The 17,468-nt window shown below is 36.0% G+C and overlaps 1 protein-coding gene across 1 annotated transcript in view; it reads left to right on the top strand.

Annotated features, from left to right (window-relative positions):
* LOC104530238 (potassium channel subfamily T member 2) overlaps positions 1-17,468 on the top strand; it is a 102,566-nt gene that overhangs the window by 42,568 nt on the left and 42,530 nt on the right. The window contains exons 11-13 of the mRNA XM_029086679.1: positions 1,418-1,554; positions 6,034-6,097; positions 12,078-12,186. Of these exons, the coding sequence (XP_028942512.1) occupies positions 1,418-1,554; positions 6,034-6,097; positions 12,078-12,186 (310 nt within the window). The remainder of the gene's footprint in view (positions 1-1,417; positions 1,555-6,033; positions 6,098-12,077; positions 12,187-17,468) is intronic.

The raw sequence follows: 17,468 nt of genomic DNA on the forward strand, positions 1-17,468 counted from the left end.
ATTTTAAATTGAGGTAAATAGAATAAATAGATAGAATTGCTGTCTTGTTGAATTATGCCAGTCCTTTTAGAAACAGATATTTCTATGCAAATTCCCTACTTTCTACCCACACCCCCACCCCCCAAAAAAAACCCAAAACCAAAAACAACAACAAAAAAACTACTCCAATAGTTTTTTCGTGTTATTTTGGGACTGGATCCAAAACTCCTCACAAGTCAAAGCATCTTTTGGTTTTCACATTTTGCTTTGTTTTTTTTGCCAGTGTCAGGAAGATTACATCCTTTTGAAATTGTTGAAATTAAGAAATAAATAGATACACTTTAAAGGCCAAAGACCTTTAAAGATTATACATATGATATTTTCTTAGTGTACACATATTCCCTAGCTAATGCAAAAAGATGCCATATGACTTGTTTTGATCATATAAAAGCTTATATGAGATAACAATTTGGATTCATTATTATTAGCTTTGCTACAGACCATTTCTTCTACTAAATCTTCTCTATGCTTTTTACCAAGTTACCTGTGGCACCATGCTTCATTAACTAGTGCAAAAAAACCCACAAAAATACAATCATCAAATTGCTAAGCAGCAATTTGACAAATCCCAAATCCAAAATATTCCCCAAAATAATTAGCTGGTAAGAAGCATAAGCAAATGCACAAAGAAATCCAGTTCTTTGTAGGTGCACACACAAATCCAAAATATAGTTAACTAGCCTGAAGAATGAGTCAGGCTCTGTGATACACTGGAGACAAAGAATACTACTTATGTAGCCTAGAAGAGCTTATATACACTCCCTTCATAGTTGAAATGGGAAGCTGGAGGATAAAGATGATGTACTGGATCCAATGCACTAAGCTTTCTGCAAAAGTCTGTGTATGCTAATGAAAACTTTATGACAAGCCTGTCCTAAGATCTCAGTCTCTCACATTCCATTTATCTCTCCTTTTCATATGTACACACAAATACTTCAGAGCAACTTTACATTTCCTAACTAGGAGTGTTTGTAGCACAGGAAAGAGTTTGGATCTGCCCATTAACGTAGATGAAGAATTTTGGGGGAAGACAATTCCATTTTGATTCTTGAAAACTTCCTACATTTTCCAGCTAAAATGACAGAAATGTAAATTGTCTCTAAAAAAAAAAATCATGCTCATATGGAAACAAAAATGTTTCTAAATGGACTTTAGTTGCCACCCTGGAGTCTTTGGTGAGCAGTTGACAACTGTCCAGCCATTTTTATTGAATAATTCAATATTTTAAACACATGTATTCAAATAACTTTTGTCAATGAAATTTGAGAATTATCAGAGACATTCTTGACATTCTGAGTCTCTTTTGACTCATTCTCTAGCAACAATAAATGGTAACATAAAAAAATGACATGACTATTCCCCCTTATGTTTTTGACAGGACTATTATGTCGTTATTTTGTGTCCTACTGAGATGGATGCTCAGGTCCGAAGGGTGTTACAAATCCCAATGTGGTCCCAAAGAGTTATCTATCTGCAAGGCTCAGCACTAAAAGATCAAGACCTGTTGAGAGCTAAGTAGGCAAATATTGACCAATATTGTTTTTTACTTTTGTTTCAGTCATACTGTTTGATAAATAAGTTTGACAAACAACAAAAACTGTGCTAAAAGGAAAGCATGTGTATTTAGAAAGCAAGGCTCTTTGATATATTTTTCTTAATATCTGAAATTTTTCAAGGTATAAATATTCGTAAGCTCTTTCATGTGACCCAGTTTTTCCTCAGTCTTTTCTCTCAGTTTTTAAAAGTATTGAAACAGAGTGCCTATGATTTCCTCTGAAAAAGCAGCACAGAAAATTCCAAAACTGCCAGTGATACTATAATTGGTTTCTGTTCCTTGAGCAAAGGTAGTAAATGTAATGGTAGTTCTCCTGATCAACTGAAGGGGGAAAAGTAAACAAAAATAATTACCACCCTTTGAACCCATTGCAGAGTTCTGTTTGGTTTCCATGTTCAGCCTGGTAGTGTGAGCAACTACTCTACTATACTCTGTATACTCTTCTTTCGGGGCCTCCTCTTACCACATACTTCCACCATTTCTAAAAAATCCTCTCTGACAGTTAATACTCAATGACATTAATCAAAACACATCAGTCAAACACAGTTCCTCAACTCCCCCCCACTATTGTTCAATCATTTGAAGGTGTGAAGGAATTCACAGTGGAATTCATGTAGGAGGATCATCTCTTTATACGCTCTGAAGAGAAAGGTGATTCTTAGCAAGTAACTGATTTAACTTACCTGCATTGCTCTTTATAAGAACTTATTCAGCAACTAATACAGATATCTAAAATTAAGCCAATACCTGTCTGAGTACTTGTGTCATTAGGCCTTCTTTACCCCAGGGGAGTTATTTCCAAGAATCTAATCTGTGAGAAGTCTAGTGAGCACTGTTATCTTCTCAGATTTCTGCCACTCAAAAACCAACTACTTCTATACCTGTTTAAAATTTGAAGATACAATAAAGCTTTTTTTTTCAGGATTAGCAATTTTCTTTTAGAGGGAGCTACCTTTTTTTGCCTTCTTGCTGACTTCAAGAAGGAACTCATGTAAGGATTTAGCTGGCATTTGTTCTACATATTAGGAGAAGAAAAATTAGGATGTTCCCTAAAGATAATCTTGAATTTCGCTTATAATAACCTGGAGGTAGTCAACTGTGGAATTGTGCTTTTTCCTACAGAACATGTAATTGAATGTACCTGTCATAGAATAATTTTCAGCCTCTCCTGAGGGAAGCAGCATAGTGGGAATCTAATAGAACATTTAATATGAAATATAACCTAGTACCTAAGACGTTTGCTGTATTTCTTTTTAATGAGAAGATAATGTACTGGGAAGATAAAAAGGCTCATGGAAAACTTCTTCTAATAAATACAGTATACATGAAATTCAATGTCAAAATAACATGATAAAGGTCGCACCAAAAAATAAAGGAATACAAAAAATTGACTGATTGCATAAGTAGTAAATAGCCAGTTAACTAAAGACTGTATTTTTCTTTATATGCCCTAGTACACAATCTGACTTTACAAAAAATATATCTGTTCTTGCTTCCTACCTTTGAGAGCTTCACTTTGCAAATCTTTGGTGTTTTCTGGACAGTGTTCCTGTGCCCAGCTTTAACAAAAAAAGAGAAAGAATTCCGTCATGAGGTATCACACTGGTACACTGTTCATGAGCATGACTTTAGAGCTACTTCAGCAGTTGAAGCAACACAGCAACTGATTAAAACAGCTCTCGTTCTCCATGCAGACTAGCACTAGAAAGTGAATAACACAACCACGTTTGATTTTTTTTACCCCCATAGCTTTCTCCCATGTTCTGTCATCACCTCAAATATTTTTTTCTCTCTCCTTCCACTTTCTTTAGTGAACCATCACAAATCTTAATCCTCTTCACGTTCACTTGTTTTCTTTACCTTTTACTTTTCCTTTCCTAAATTTTTCTTCAATATATAAAGTCCCTTTAATTTCTGCCATCCTCAAGCAGTAGAACTATTGGGTTTTTTCGGTCTCAGGTTCAGTTTTCTGGCACATAAAAATGGAGTAATTGACAAAGCTTTTTCACTTGTTAGGACATTAATAACATTTTTCTCATAAGGGTACTCTGGGTTCTAATAAATGTTTTTAACATAGGTGTTGTTAGTGTTTCTGTTGTCTGAATTAATGACATTCATAGGTGCTAATCTCAGGTTATTATCCTTGTCATCTGTCTCTGAAGTGATTCGAGAAATTACAAAAAACATCGGGGGAAAAAGGTGAATATGTTGACATGAGGTTTCATTTCCTTATGAAATCATCTATATATACTGTCAATCCCGGTTACCTCATCAGCTCTCACCAAAATCTCACCTAATTTCACTGAATTTTCTTTCCTACAACTTTGTTAAAGACCTTATCTTCCCAATTCTGCTCCCATGCTTAGCTGAAACAACTCATACGACTCCCATGATTTCTCCCTAATCAGCACTCAGGAGCGGCCTCCTGTCCTCACTCCTCCACATCAGCTGCATTTGACATTACCATTTTGGATATATTAATTTGTCTTTGCTACAATGATTTTTTTCATTTCAAGTACTTTAATCTTTTGAGGTTTCCCTGTTTTCCTGCTGCTAGGTACCTATGGGAAATCTACAATGACCTGACTTTATCCTTCTCTTTTCTTTATACTTTCTCTGAATGATCTCACACAAAACACAGAAATTTAATCACTATTTCTGTAGTCAAAAACCAAAAGGTTTGCCAAGCTATGTGACATCACATTATGGATAGCTATTCATCAACTTTAGTTTAGTTGCAGACAGTTGTAAATAGATGTGAATTTTTGCTACCAAAATAAAACCAGTATCCTACTGTGGATTATAAGCTTGGAATCATTGTAGAGCTTCCTATATAGACTAAGCCTGTGTCTTACAAGTGTTTTCTCACACAAGCTCTCATTTTTGCCCCACTTGAAACTATATTTGTGTCCTTAACATGTATAATCTCAACTCCCTGAACCTTTGTTTCAGCACACTCTGGAAATTTTATTTATGTAGAGCATCACTTTGCCTCATTGCAGTCCTTCCCTGGCTTACCCTTCTTTATTGCATCAAGGAGTGACCCCTTATTCTCACTTAGCCTGCAACTCCCAGTTCTTACTGAGTTAACCTTCTGATGAGTCTATAGTGCTGTTCTCTTTCACACATACAACAGATTAACATACAAATCCCATTGTGATTTCATTCATGCTGTCCCTTCAATCTAGGATGAATTTCTCAGAAATGTCTGTAAAATAGTCCCAGTATTCTCCACTGCATCCTCTTTTCAGTCAGATCTTTCCTTTCATATCCAGAGACCACTTTCTACCATGATAATTTTTATATTCAGGTATTGTCACACCATTTCTTCCTGTTTCCCATGTTTGCATATACTTTTGTTGTCCTTTGTCATGTTAATTACAGCTAATATGGCAAGGACTGTCTTTTTGTTCTGTGTTTGTACAGTACCTAAAGGAATGGGCTCTCAGTCTAAGCCTAGGGTCCCAATGGCATAAACTGTTACTAACAACCACCAATTCCATTTTCTAGCAGCAGAGAAACCAAAAATTTATAAATCTCAAGTCCCATTCCAGACTCCAGAATGGAGCTGCTGTAATGAGTAGTGAATTGCCTCTTCATTTTCCCCAGCTTCTGTCTCACTTTTCCCCTTCCCAAGAAACCCAGACTGATCATCCTGTTTCTGTTTGCCCAGAGAGTCCTGTCTTCCCAAGGAGGTTAACCAAGTCCCTATTTCTTTACTTCCATGTACCAGTAAGTGAAGCAGGTTTCACTAGAGAAGGCTATCATGATCTGAGGCAAGGGAGGAAAAGCAAACTTTGATGAAATCTTCAGTCAGACAGTTTTTCTCTGCACTTCCACCACCACTCTTTATTACATGACCAGTTGTACCCACTAGAGAACAATTAAGCATTAAAGTTCTCAAAGAGAACATGAACTGAAAATAGTTAATTCATTTAATGCTTACATACACAGAAATGTTTGCTACTTATCCCTAATGCATTATTCTACTACATCTACCCATCTTTCTGCTATCACTAGGCAAAACAAGTCTACATTAAACTATCTGCCCCCTCTCATTCACTCTTCTCAATAATAACTTGTACATATCATACCCTTACACACTATGTGGACTGGTGCTATTTATTCACCTTTTATACTCATGGCAGATATACATTTATTTTGGAAATTAAGTGTGTTTGAGGCCACCCTGTTTTTATTACTTTGGCACAGCTTCTACCAGCACCAGGGAAAGAAAGTTTCCCAGAACCTAGTCAGGAAGTGCTGGTACACCGTGAGTTAGTGCACAAGGTGACTGCTGCTGACACTCAGCTAATGCATGAGAACAGAGACTAAACTTTCCCTGTATTCTGTTTCTATAAGCATACAAGTCTATTAACGGTGAAACACAAGTCCACGGAAGTATTTTGTTGGTAACAGTCTTGTCTCCTCTCTCCTAGAATGGATGATGCCGAAGCTTGTTTCATTCTGAGTAGCCGCTGTGAGGTGGACAGGACAGCAGCTGTAAGTTTTGAAGAAATCAATAAGAATGAATGTGTATGCTCTTCATATTGTTACTGCCCTTATTCCTTCTCAGGGACTGAGACTTCTGTGAACAGAAGATTAAAATTAGATTATTTACATAGAGATTTTGCATGTGGGATGAACTTCTTGTCTCAGTTAAGATAACGAAAAGGTTTTTATTCAATTCTATAAGGCCAGGATTTAAAACATTTATGAAACATCATATAATGGCTCATTTTACATAACATACCTACTTCTGCTTCTTTAGAAAATAAATTATATGACCTACCCTACAAAAGAAGTTAGGATTTTACAGCACATTTTAGTTATAGGTTGAACCTTTTTTTAAAAAAAAAAAAGGTAAGAATTTATACATCCTTACAGGACTTTAAAAAAAAATAAAATAAAAGTACTGTATGAATACAGTATTTGAAAAAAAAAAAAAATAATGCTGAATAAAGTAAATTTTTATGACTTCTCTCCTTTTTAATGGAACGATGCCAGAATACCATTTAAGCATTGTCATGGTACCTTAAAGATATCTTGATACTTGGTCATTAATCACTCCAAAGTGTAGACAACTGTCAAAAAAGTTTTATTCAAATTACCTGGACTAATGTCAGTGTTAGCTCTAGATAACCAATTCAAAGAGTTATACTTACTAAATCAGAAATAGGATATTTATCAACTGACTGGTATTTCCATTCAGAACTATTGAAATATTGAAAGTTCACTACTAAAAGTAAAGATTTAATTCAACTTAATAAATTAATTTGTGACTACTACCAAATAACTAATATATCTGAAACTATGTGACCATTTTTCATATTGTCCAATTTTAAATGTGAAAAATGGCAAAATTCTTTAAATAAGTTACTATTGTTTTGCCCACGCTACTAGTTATTTGCAGTCAGGTCAGTTAGTGTCCACAAAGGAAGACTGCTAATAAAAGCCTCTGCTCAGCGTATCTGTGATAAAAGAATAAAACTATTTTAATATGAACTAGAAATCTTCAAACTAATGAAATTACCTACTGATCACAAATGTCCAGGAAAAAAGTCCACTGAGGAAGGATTTATGAACTCAACTTTAATTTTTTCACCATGAGCTGCATGCTAATATATTGAACACTTGCTTCTGTTCATTTCGATCTTGAATTCCAAAGGAAGATCAGAATAAGTTGCAATATTCACAAAGTTAAATTAAGATGCTTACAAATTGCCTAACAAGATCAAACTAGTGTTTATAAATCGGTAATTATGTTTTAAGCTATCTCAATTAAAAAATACTGGTTTGCTGCTATATTATAAGAAATGGCAATTATTTTTCTAAATATTGAAAACATAGTAAAACAGGAGTGGGAAATGAGGGCTTTGCATTATGTATATAGTATTTCTTAATATATTCCCTATCACTTGTTACAAGTACTTCATCTGCCATCAAAAACTTAGTTAGTTCCATACCTACACATATGGTTTATCCGAGAAGGAAGAACGAAAAAAGCAACACAAGCTGCAGCTAGCAAGAAAAAAGGATTATTTCCTTGCTAGGGAACTGAGCCCCTAGAACCAAGTTATATAAAAAATATTTTTTGTAGACTATCAGCATGCTGTAAGAAATAGTTTATTCAAAGGTAAAGACAGAATGCCCGGTTGGGTGGCAGACTGCCTAGTCATAATCGCGCAGCATCTCAGCTGTAGCAGCGATAATCTGAGGGTCAGTATCACCTCATTTAAACAAGATGTCACCTCTCTCTCTCTGTTTTTCCTGTTGTTGCTCAGATTTCCTTTTCACAGGGAATGCAATTACTTGTACTGCAAGTACAAATGGACAGATATTGTCTTTATTATTATTATTATTTTATTTGACTGCCCCCTAGAGCTCTGAAATGAAATCGATTTAATTTCCTACACTGTTGCTGCTCTAGTCACTACTAAGAACTTCAGTAGTGTAGTACATAGGGTTACAGTTTGTCACTGGGCTGAAGGAAGTTCAGTTGTCATCCCAGTATCAATCTTTATAACTACAACTGATTTTTTGCTCTGCTGTGCCTGAGAAGCTGACAGACTGTTAGGAGTGTCTTGGACCCTCTCCTATGTCTGATGGCTGTCAAAATAAAGGCTAACAGATGCATTGAGAAGATTCTGACCAGAACAGCTGTTGTTACTCATGTGATTTTTCAAAGTCCATGAGAGTTTTCATCTCCCCAGCCACAATCCTCAGCAGAGCATCTACTCATTTGCCATGGATACCACTGGCTGTTCATTGTTTGCTGTTTCATTAGTTAGTAAGTTTTAGTGCCAAAGTCTGTGTTGTTTCTGATCCATGGATCTCCACTATAGCTCAGAAGAAAAGTACAATAACAGGTGATATGCAGTTACTTCATTAAAATTGTCAGTTGGTTCCTTTTTCACTTGAAGGAGTAGGAACTTCAGCAGTCAAACCAAGACTTTATCAGCATCCAGAGTCTCATACCAGCAACTTTCTGTCTCTGGCAAGACAAAGCTCTGCCAAAATTTATTCTATCAAATGTTATTTTGACATCTCAGATCAAGATGTAAGCTGCCTAACTGCTATAGCAAGCAGGACAGAAATCCTTTTCACTTCTGGAGGGTGCAGCTCTTAAAGAGACTTCAAACTGTACTTAAGTCTGGATTAGAATTTTTTTTTATTATTATTGGTGGGTGTAAAACAGTCTGTGCCACGTGGTGAAGTTAGCCAGTAACTACAGTGGGCTGCCTACATCTAATCGCTCCACGAGGTGCCTGAAAACAGTGCATCTGCTCTTTTAACACAAGGAGAGGTGAGAAGTCTCTTTTGAATTATCCTATAGATAACTCATTAATAGGCTATATAAATATATGAAAGATCACTTCTACTGGTGACAGCTTTGTTCTGATGCTTTCTGAAAATTCAGAGATAGTGGTGTTCAAGCTTGAGCCTTTTTTTTCTCCTTCTGTTAATCAAATTGCATGACACTACTATACTGGTAATCTAAATTACACTGCATTAATAACATCACAAGATGGATGCTTTGCACAGGAAGATAAAAATATCAAGTTGAGTGTGGCAAGAAAAAAATAAAGCAACAAAACTATTTTAAAATATATATTAAGTCAAGGTATTGCTTTGAGTTCTGATTATTAAATTCCTGTTATACCCACTTTGAAACTTACAGCTTTTGATACATGGAACTTAAATATCACCATTGGTATCTCTGGTAATTTTTGATCACTGACTGCAATTCATTGCATGGAAGGCACACAGAAGAGAATGTATTTTTTCCTTCATCTCCCAAGGAAGCATATATTTTATAATGTGATCAGAAGCATAATTTTGTTTCAGTTATCTGTTTATAGCATGTACATTTATACCTCCTTTTTACTTGGGAGAAAAGTCAACATTTTTTAAAGTCATTGCAATATAGTATAGAAACCACTACATATGTAAAACAGAGAACCACCAATACTATATGAAGAGCCTGAATCTAAGAAATCAAAGTGTATTTTCATTTCTATCCCCTGTAGTGCTTCTCCATAGTGGAATTTGAGAGAGTAACTGAGCAAAAAACCCATGAAAACCCGAATAACCAGCTTTAGTACGCAAACACAAGTATATACAAAGTGAAAAAAGAGAAAATGAAACAATATTGCAAGGTTATTATATTAACAATACATACACACTCAGTTGATCTTATGAAGCTATAAAGGACATTTAAGGATTCATTTTATATATATTAAGTATTTGTAGACTGCTCTTTCAAAAAAGAGTTAGCAAAGTGAAAGCAAGACGAATTTTGCAGTGTTAAAACTGCAGATGTGCCAAATAATCACCAAGAGATTTTAATTTTAAAGTCTTTCCCTTTCCTATACAATTATCTAAAAATATTTTATATTGAGATTTATACTTTTAGTTTTACAATACTCACTTCTTTTTAAAAAAAAAAATGGTGTCGTTTGAATAATTTTAGTAAGTACTCTTATTTTTAACAATACATAGGTTTTTCAAATCTGTCCCAAATCCATTCCCAAACCTCTTACTTCCCCTGTACTGTATCTGTATGACCACCATCTATCCCATTACCCAACCATTTCCTACTTCTAAGGTGTGTTGGCATTGAGTTCCCTCAAGATAAAACAGCAAAAAACTCCAAATACAAAAAAAACCTCTAAGGAGGATAAGTTGCCATATGCTATAGAAAAAGCAAAGAAAAAGTGACTGCATAGAAGGAAAGCTTATAGCAGGGTACATCCAAGTTCTGAAATCTAAATGTGCAGAGCAATCCTACATCTGTGAAACTCTTAATAAGAAAAATGTGAAATTGTATTTTACAATCCCCCAAAGGTCTTCCTCTTATGACTCCATTCTAGTATTTCTAGTAGAAAAGATACTTGCTAACATCTCAATTGACATTAAAATATTACAGTTTGAAAATGTCAATTACGCTCTGTTCCAGGCAGAGATTTTCCCTTGTGTTCATGAGACGGAAGGATTTTCTCATTGCTGATGCTGCAAACATAGTGAATCATTCTTTATATTTCATCTTTTAATACCACCAATCTCATGACTAGACAAGGCATTTCAACCCAAGTATTGCTTCCTACATGCAGCTCTCAAATATTCCTTTTTAGTTCATTTCAAAATAAAAACTGAGGGCTGATACACTGAAATTAGTCATATTTCATTAAATTCAATATATTAATTTATTATCACATACTTTACTTTTATGAGCTAGTTGTATTCATCCTGTGGTTAACTCACTCTTGACATATGGCAATAAGTACAAAAATTAACAGGCTGGGAAATCCCCCAGAATCCTTTGGTCAGTAACTGGCTAAATTCTGATGTCAGTTATGCAAGTGTTTTGGTTGCACAAAAATTTAGATCTGTTTTTAATTGGGCTGATATTTTTTAGAATTATCCACAATTTTAAATTCTTAATTGCTCATGTCCTCATTTAAAGTTATTTAAATCCTGAATCTTTTTAGAAGGACATACCTAATACAACATTCTTGATTAATTAGACATGACTCATAACTACCATTTAAGTTTTCACACAATTCTTCCACGTACAAATGCCACTCCTTCCAAACTATATGGTCCCCAACAGCTGCAGAAAGATAGGAGGGACAAAATACCTTATTAGTAAAAGATTTTTGGAAACAAACCCTCTATTCTGCATTCCAATAAAGAGAATATATTACAGTAGGATCACAGGATAATGGAGGTTGGAAGGAAGCTCAGGAGGTCTCTAGTCTGACAGCAGTCAGTTATAAACACAGACCAGGCTGCTCAGGGCTTTATCTAGGTTGGTGTGAAAGTGTCCAAGGGTGGAGACAGCATAGCTCTTCTGCACAACCTGTTCCACTGCCTAACCATCTTCATGGGGAAAAGGTTTCTCCTTATATCCAGCCTGAATCTCTCTTGAACTTACCTCCGTTGCCTCTTGTCTTCCAACCATGCATCACTGTGCAGAGCCTGGCTCCATCTGCTCAATAACCATCCTGTACATACTGAGGGTTGCTGTTAGGTCCCCCCGAAACCATTTCTTCTGCAGGCTGAACAAGCTCCATTCCATCAACCTCTCCTCACAGGGCCTCTGCTTCTGCCCCTGACCATCTTGGTGGCCCTCTGCTGAACTCAGTCCAGCTCATATGTCTTTGCTGTGTTGAGGGCCTTCAAACTGGATGCAGTGTCCAGATTCAGTCTAACTTGTGCTGAGTAGAGGGGGACAATCACTGTCCTCTATCTACTTGCTTTGCTCCTATGTATCTGTGTATATTTATGTATTTAAGTATATGTAATATGCATAACGCATAATATTACATATATAACATGTATGTAAACATGCACACAAGCTGGTGTTACATAGTCTTAAAATGAATTTTCTCCAATTAAGTCAGTCTGACAGGAAACTATTTTTCTAATGTAACACAGTTATTTGTATTTCACAGTCATCACCTCATACTCTTTTTTCTAGGATCATCAAACCATTTTAAGAGCATGGGCAGTTAAAGACTTTGCTCCAAATTGTCCTTTGTATGTCCAAATACTGAAACCTGAGAATAAATTCCACATCAAGTTTGCAGGTAAGTATAAGATTTCAACCATTTGAAACACTAGTTAGTATTTGGCAGTTTGTTTCATAAAAACACAGTCAAAATGAGATTCCCTAGGCATATTTACTGGTTAGAAGCAGATTAAGAGTGCAGTATTGTAAAATAACATGGACTGTATGTATCCTATCAATAGTAAAATGTCATGTTTTACAGTAGTCTTACTTGTAAGCACTTTTAAGGATTATTACTTTCTTATGGTACATAATATACAGAGTAGAATTATTTGATATATAACACATTGTTACTCCTTAATTGTAGATCCAGGTAGGTTTCCAGCTTGCTATATCCATGTCTTTAAATAATCTCTGTCTACTAAAACATAGTGTTGCTGGGGGATATATGAAAAGATCTGCTCAGAAAAGGCCAGATTTTATCCAACAAACAATTGGGGGGAAAAAAATAAATTCCCACTGGACTTTTTTTTTTCTAATTAGTATGAAAAACATTATTTTAATTACTTTCAAATATTTTGGAAAGAGACATATAGTTTATTTCTATATCCGGTAAAATGTATGTCTTAGAAACTATGACATAAAATGCAAAATGATGTTAAGAAATCAAAACAAATCCTCTCTTATAAGAAAAGATTACCATCTTTAATTTGACAAACTTTCTCTGCACTACATAGGTAGGTCTCTTTCTCTGTATAAACACACATACATACATACATGAATATGTACATACAGACATGTATATGCTCATGTGAAAAAAACATGCAAATACTTTTGTAATGAACTCATTTTGCCTCTCTTTGGAAAAATATCTCTAAGAAGTAGAAGCAAAGCTTTCCTTTTCAACTGTAATTTTGAAAATTCAATTTTCTTGAAGGTTATTCTAAGGAAGAAAAGATTGCTGATTCATGCAAAATTCAAAAAACTCTATGGAAAAATATTAGTATCCTCCATCATCCCAGAATATGATGAAAAAGTAAATGCCAGAGCAGAACAATTCCAGAGCAACCATTAAAGCTGTAATTTTAAAAGCTACTGAATTTACCAGTAGGTTGGAAAGAAGGAAAAAAGAATCAATAGCAGTTCTGAAGTTATAAAAGTGTAATCTCAAACTATGAGATGGCACAGCAGGGAATAGCACTCATGCTGTGACAAGAATGATGCTGCTTTTTCATCTCCCCCTTAAAACCACACAGCACAAACATAACCTCTTCTCTCTAGCCATGGCCACTCTTCTTTATTGGTAACTGTGTTAATTTGTTTTTCCTAATTTTTAAGAGAGTTTTATTATTTTTAATGGCTTATCTCTGTAGGAGATTATATATAACTAGGCTTGCAAAACAGAGGTAATTTTTCATATCTGTTCTAAGACTCAGATTGAGAATTCAGACCATATTCTTTTAAAATAGCAAACAACAACAACAAACCCCCATCTTTTGTAGTATTTCCTTCAACTGAGCTTAACCAATCTGGTATCTCACCACCTTCATTTATGTTCTGTTGTTCTTCAAGGGCTTAAGGAGACCTTATATATTCTATGCCTCATTAGCCCCCTCTAATATTAATTATAGTAATACTGTATTGTAAGTCTAAATATTTATATAGCACCTTGCATCCCAAAAGAATTTCACATGGATCACAGGGATCACTGCATCCATTTTTCACCCACTCTCTCTGCACAACAATAAAAGCAGAGAAGTACAAGCCTTCCTTCAAGATCTTACTCATATAAAGCACAGTAAATTTTTAATGCTATTTTAGAATCGTAGAATCATAGTGGTTGGAAAAGACCTTTAAGATCATTGTGTTCAACCATAAACGTAACTCTACCAATTCCACCTCTAAACCATGTCCCGAAGCCCCGCGTCCTCCCATCTTTTAAATAACATCAGGGAAGGTGACTCCCCCCCCCCCCTGGGCAGCCTGTTCCAGTGCTTGACTGCCCTTTCTGATAGCCAGTCTAAACCTCCCCTGGTACAACTTGAAGTCATTTCCTCTTGTTCTATTGCTTTTTACCTGAGAGAAGAGACACCAACTCCCATCTCTCTACAACCTTCTTTCAGGTAGTTGTAGAGAGCGATAAGGTCTCCCCTCAGCCTCCTTTTCTCCCTCCTAAACAATCCCAGTTCCCTCAGATGCTCCTTCTAGGACTTGTTCTCCAGCCCCTTCACCAGCTTCGTTGCCCTTCTCTGGACATGCTCCAGTGCCTCAGTGTTTTTCCTGTCGTGAGGGGCCCAAAACTGAACCCAGGACTCGAGGTGCGACCTCACCAGTGCCGAGTACAGGGGGAGAATCACTTCCCTAGTCCTGCTGGCCACACTATTGCTGTTACAGGCCAGGATGCTGTTGGCCTTCTTGGCCACCTGAGCACACTGCTGGCTCATGTTCAGCCGGCTTTTGACCAATACCCCCAGGTCCTTTTCTGCCAGGCAGCTTTCCAGCCACTCCTCCCCAAGCCTGTAGCATCGCATGGGGTTGTTGTGACCCAGGTGCAGGACCCAGTACTTCGCCTTACTGAACTTCATACAGTTGGCCTCAGCCCATTGATCCAGCCTGTCCAGGTCCCTCTGCAGAGCTTTCCTACCCTCAAGCAGATGAACACTGCTGCCCAACTTGGTGTCATCTGCAAACTTAGTGAAGGTGCACTCAGTCCCCTCCTCCGGATCATTGATAAAGATATTAAACAGAGCTGGCCCCAACACTGATCCTTGGGGAATTTTAAATTTAGCAAGGTTATGAACACGGTATAAACATCACCACTGAATGCTTACCTGCTGCAAATGGTTAAGCCACTGATAAGAGTAATGAGAACAACATTTGTTTGCATACTTTATCCTAAGAGGAGACTACTTTGGTCATTAATCTCATCCAACTCTTCTTCATTCTGAAATACGTACCCAGTGGGAGCTGCAAACTATAGCCCTGTCCAGAGTGCTTATGAATAAAATTTGTCATAACCATTTGGAACATTTTTATAAGTGCTTTTCCTATTATGATTCAGGACTGCTTTGTTACTGCCTTAATGCAAAAGCTTCTTTTAAGTGTGATATTCCTTTACAAATGTCTCTTTTCTTCTGGAGGTTTCTGAAAACAATATTGTGCTTTTTTATGAACCTGAAATATTCAGTAACAGGATTTCTTCTTTTTTTTTTTTCTTTACACACAGATTTAGAGACTATAACTGTCAGAAAGAAAGTTTCTGAATTTAGAAAAAATACAACCAAAGAGTTCCAGAAAGTCCTCCTAACAGAAGTTTAACTTTTAACGACATTGAACATTTATAAAACACTAGAAGCCCCATTTCTCAGCAGCTTACATTAGGTTGACCAGTCCTCCGAGATTGCATGAGACAGTCCTGAAATTTAGACCCTGAATGCATTTTCCCGTAGGATAGCATCCTGGAAATTTTCTGCCTTAGGCTTCAGAAACAGTATATAGGACAAGGGATTGTTAGAATTTATTCTCATCTGGTAGACAAGGCTTTTACATTCTTGCTGTCTTTAATAAGAGTACAAAAACTTATTATCACAGCAAGAAAATGGAGACACTTTGCACAGGGCAATATGGCCTGTCAGAAAGGCAGCTTTCCTGTCTTTTTACCTGATATCAGACACACACCCTTGCATCCTGCATTTTCTCTATTATTTGTTACAGTGGACTTTAACTATGTTGTTTAAAATGGTAACTTACGTTTATATATTAATACAGTGGAAGTATTTTTCTACACTTGAATGTGATTTCTCAGTGGAATCTGAAAAGCACAGGGCATAAATATTTGTCCCAGCCAACTCCTTTGCAAGTTCAAAGTGTGAACATTTCATAAATATACAGTCACTCTAACATGACAGTCATGTAATGGGCAAGGAAACACTGTGTCACCATTGTTAACAGTCTTATGTCTTAAGCTGAAATGCTTTGATTACTTCTTAGTAATTTACAATATACAAATGCCTTTACATGCTCAGTTTTTCTTTCAATAATACTGCATTTTCCTTCACTAGCAGTTACATGTGGTTTTCTTAATCTTCCTGCATTTTCTTCAAACACACAGGGCTACAAAAGGCCATGTATCCTTTAACACATGCATCTGGCCTTGCACTTCAGCACAAACATGAGATAAAGTGAAGACTGTGCACAGCAAAGCAATGTATTTATGCAATTCAGAGAATGGAGTAAATTGCATATTTTCTGAGTTGAGCTTTAAACTTTTATATATTTGCTAGAAAATAAATTAATCACCTTTACCTTGAATATTCAGAAATTCTGTGTAATCACAATTCCAGGAACTGGGCATACATTCTGATATTCTCTGTTTATTGAACATGAATCAATGAATTAGCACAGATTGGTGAAGTCTGATATTAAACCTTCAGTGGCTTATTCAAAAGGAATATAGTTCAGATTCACCAAAATGCATACTGAATGCATCTGATGATTAATCTACCCAATTACAGACAAAAATAGTCTACAGATAATGGATGGGCATTTTTCTGTATCTGGTCTGGTCGTGATTATGTTAACTTATCAAATTGACAAAAAGTGAAGTTTCTCAGAATAATTGTGTCAGGTCTAAGACATTCTTACCACATGGCTTATGCTGCAGGCATAAATCAGTATTTTGAGTATGTTTTATGTTCCAGAACATTACAGAAGTCATAACTCACCACACTGCATTACTACATCTATTTGAGACAGACTTAGCAACAAATTTTCTGTCAAAATTTGTTTTCAACAGAAACTACAGCTTCTGGAAATTCTAAATGGAATATTTCTTTAGTATAAATGCAATCAAAACACTTCTGTTTGGTAAACTGATTTGACATATTTAATATTAAATTCAAGATAAACTGCAGTTTCCTCTGCTGCTTCACTGCCACACTGAATGAATAATTCGCTGATTCTAGTACCCACTGTCACAGGACCTGGCTGATGTCCCAGACCTGAGGAGTGGGAGAGCTGTCACCTAGCTTCCTCCCTACTCGCTTGAGAAGAGAAAGCATCAAATAAAGTTCTGTATAACCCTCACCACAGCTCCACAATAAGAGTCCTGAATGTAAATATAAAACACAGTAACATTATAAGCAAGCTGTAATCTGTCAAATTATTGAAGAAATGCGCAAGTTACTTTTGACCTGATCTGTGTTTAATACAAGAACTTAACTCCAGCTAAGAGGAGAAACCCATAATACCTCTCTACATGTCTCAAATGTCTACAGAATTTCTAATCATGGTAATTAGATTACTGAAGAATCTTTCACCTAGTGTTCTTAAAGTACCTTTGAGAACTCAAAAGCTTCAAAA

The sequence above is a fragment of the Antrostomus carolinensis genome, unplaced genomic scaffold, assembly GCF_000700745.2.
Source record: "Antrostomus carolinensis isolate BGI_N321 unplaced genomic scaffold, ASM70074v2 scaffold3779, whole genome shotgun sequence".
NCBI classification, from domain to species: domain Eukaryota; kingdom Metazoa; phylum Chordata; class Aves; order Caprimulgiformes; family Caprimulgidae; genus Antrostomus; species Antrostomus carolinensis.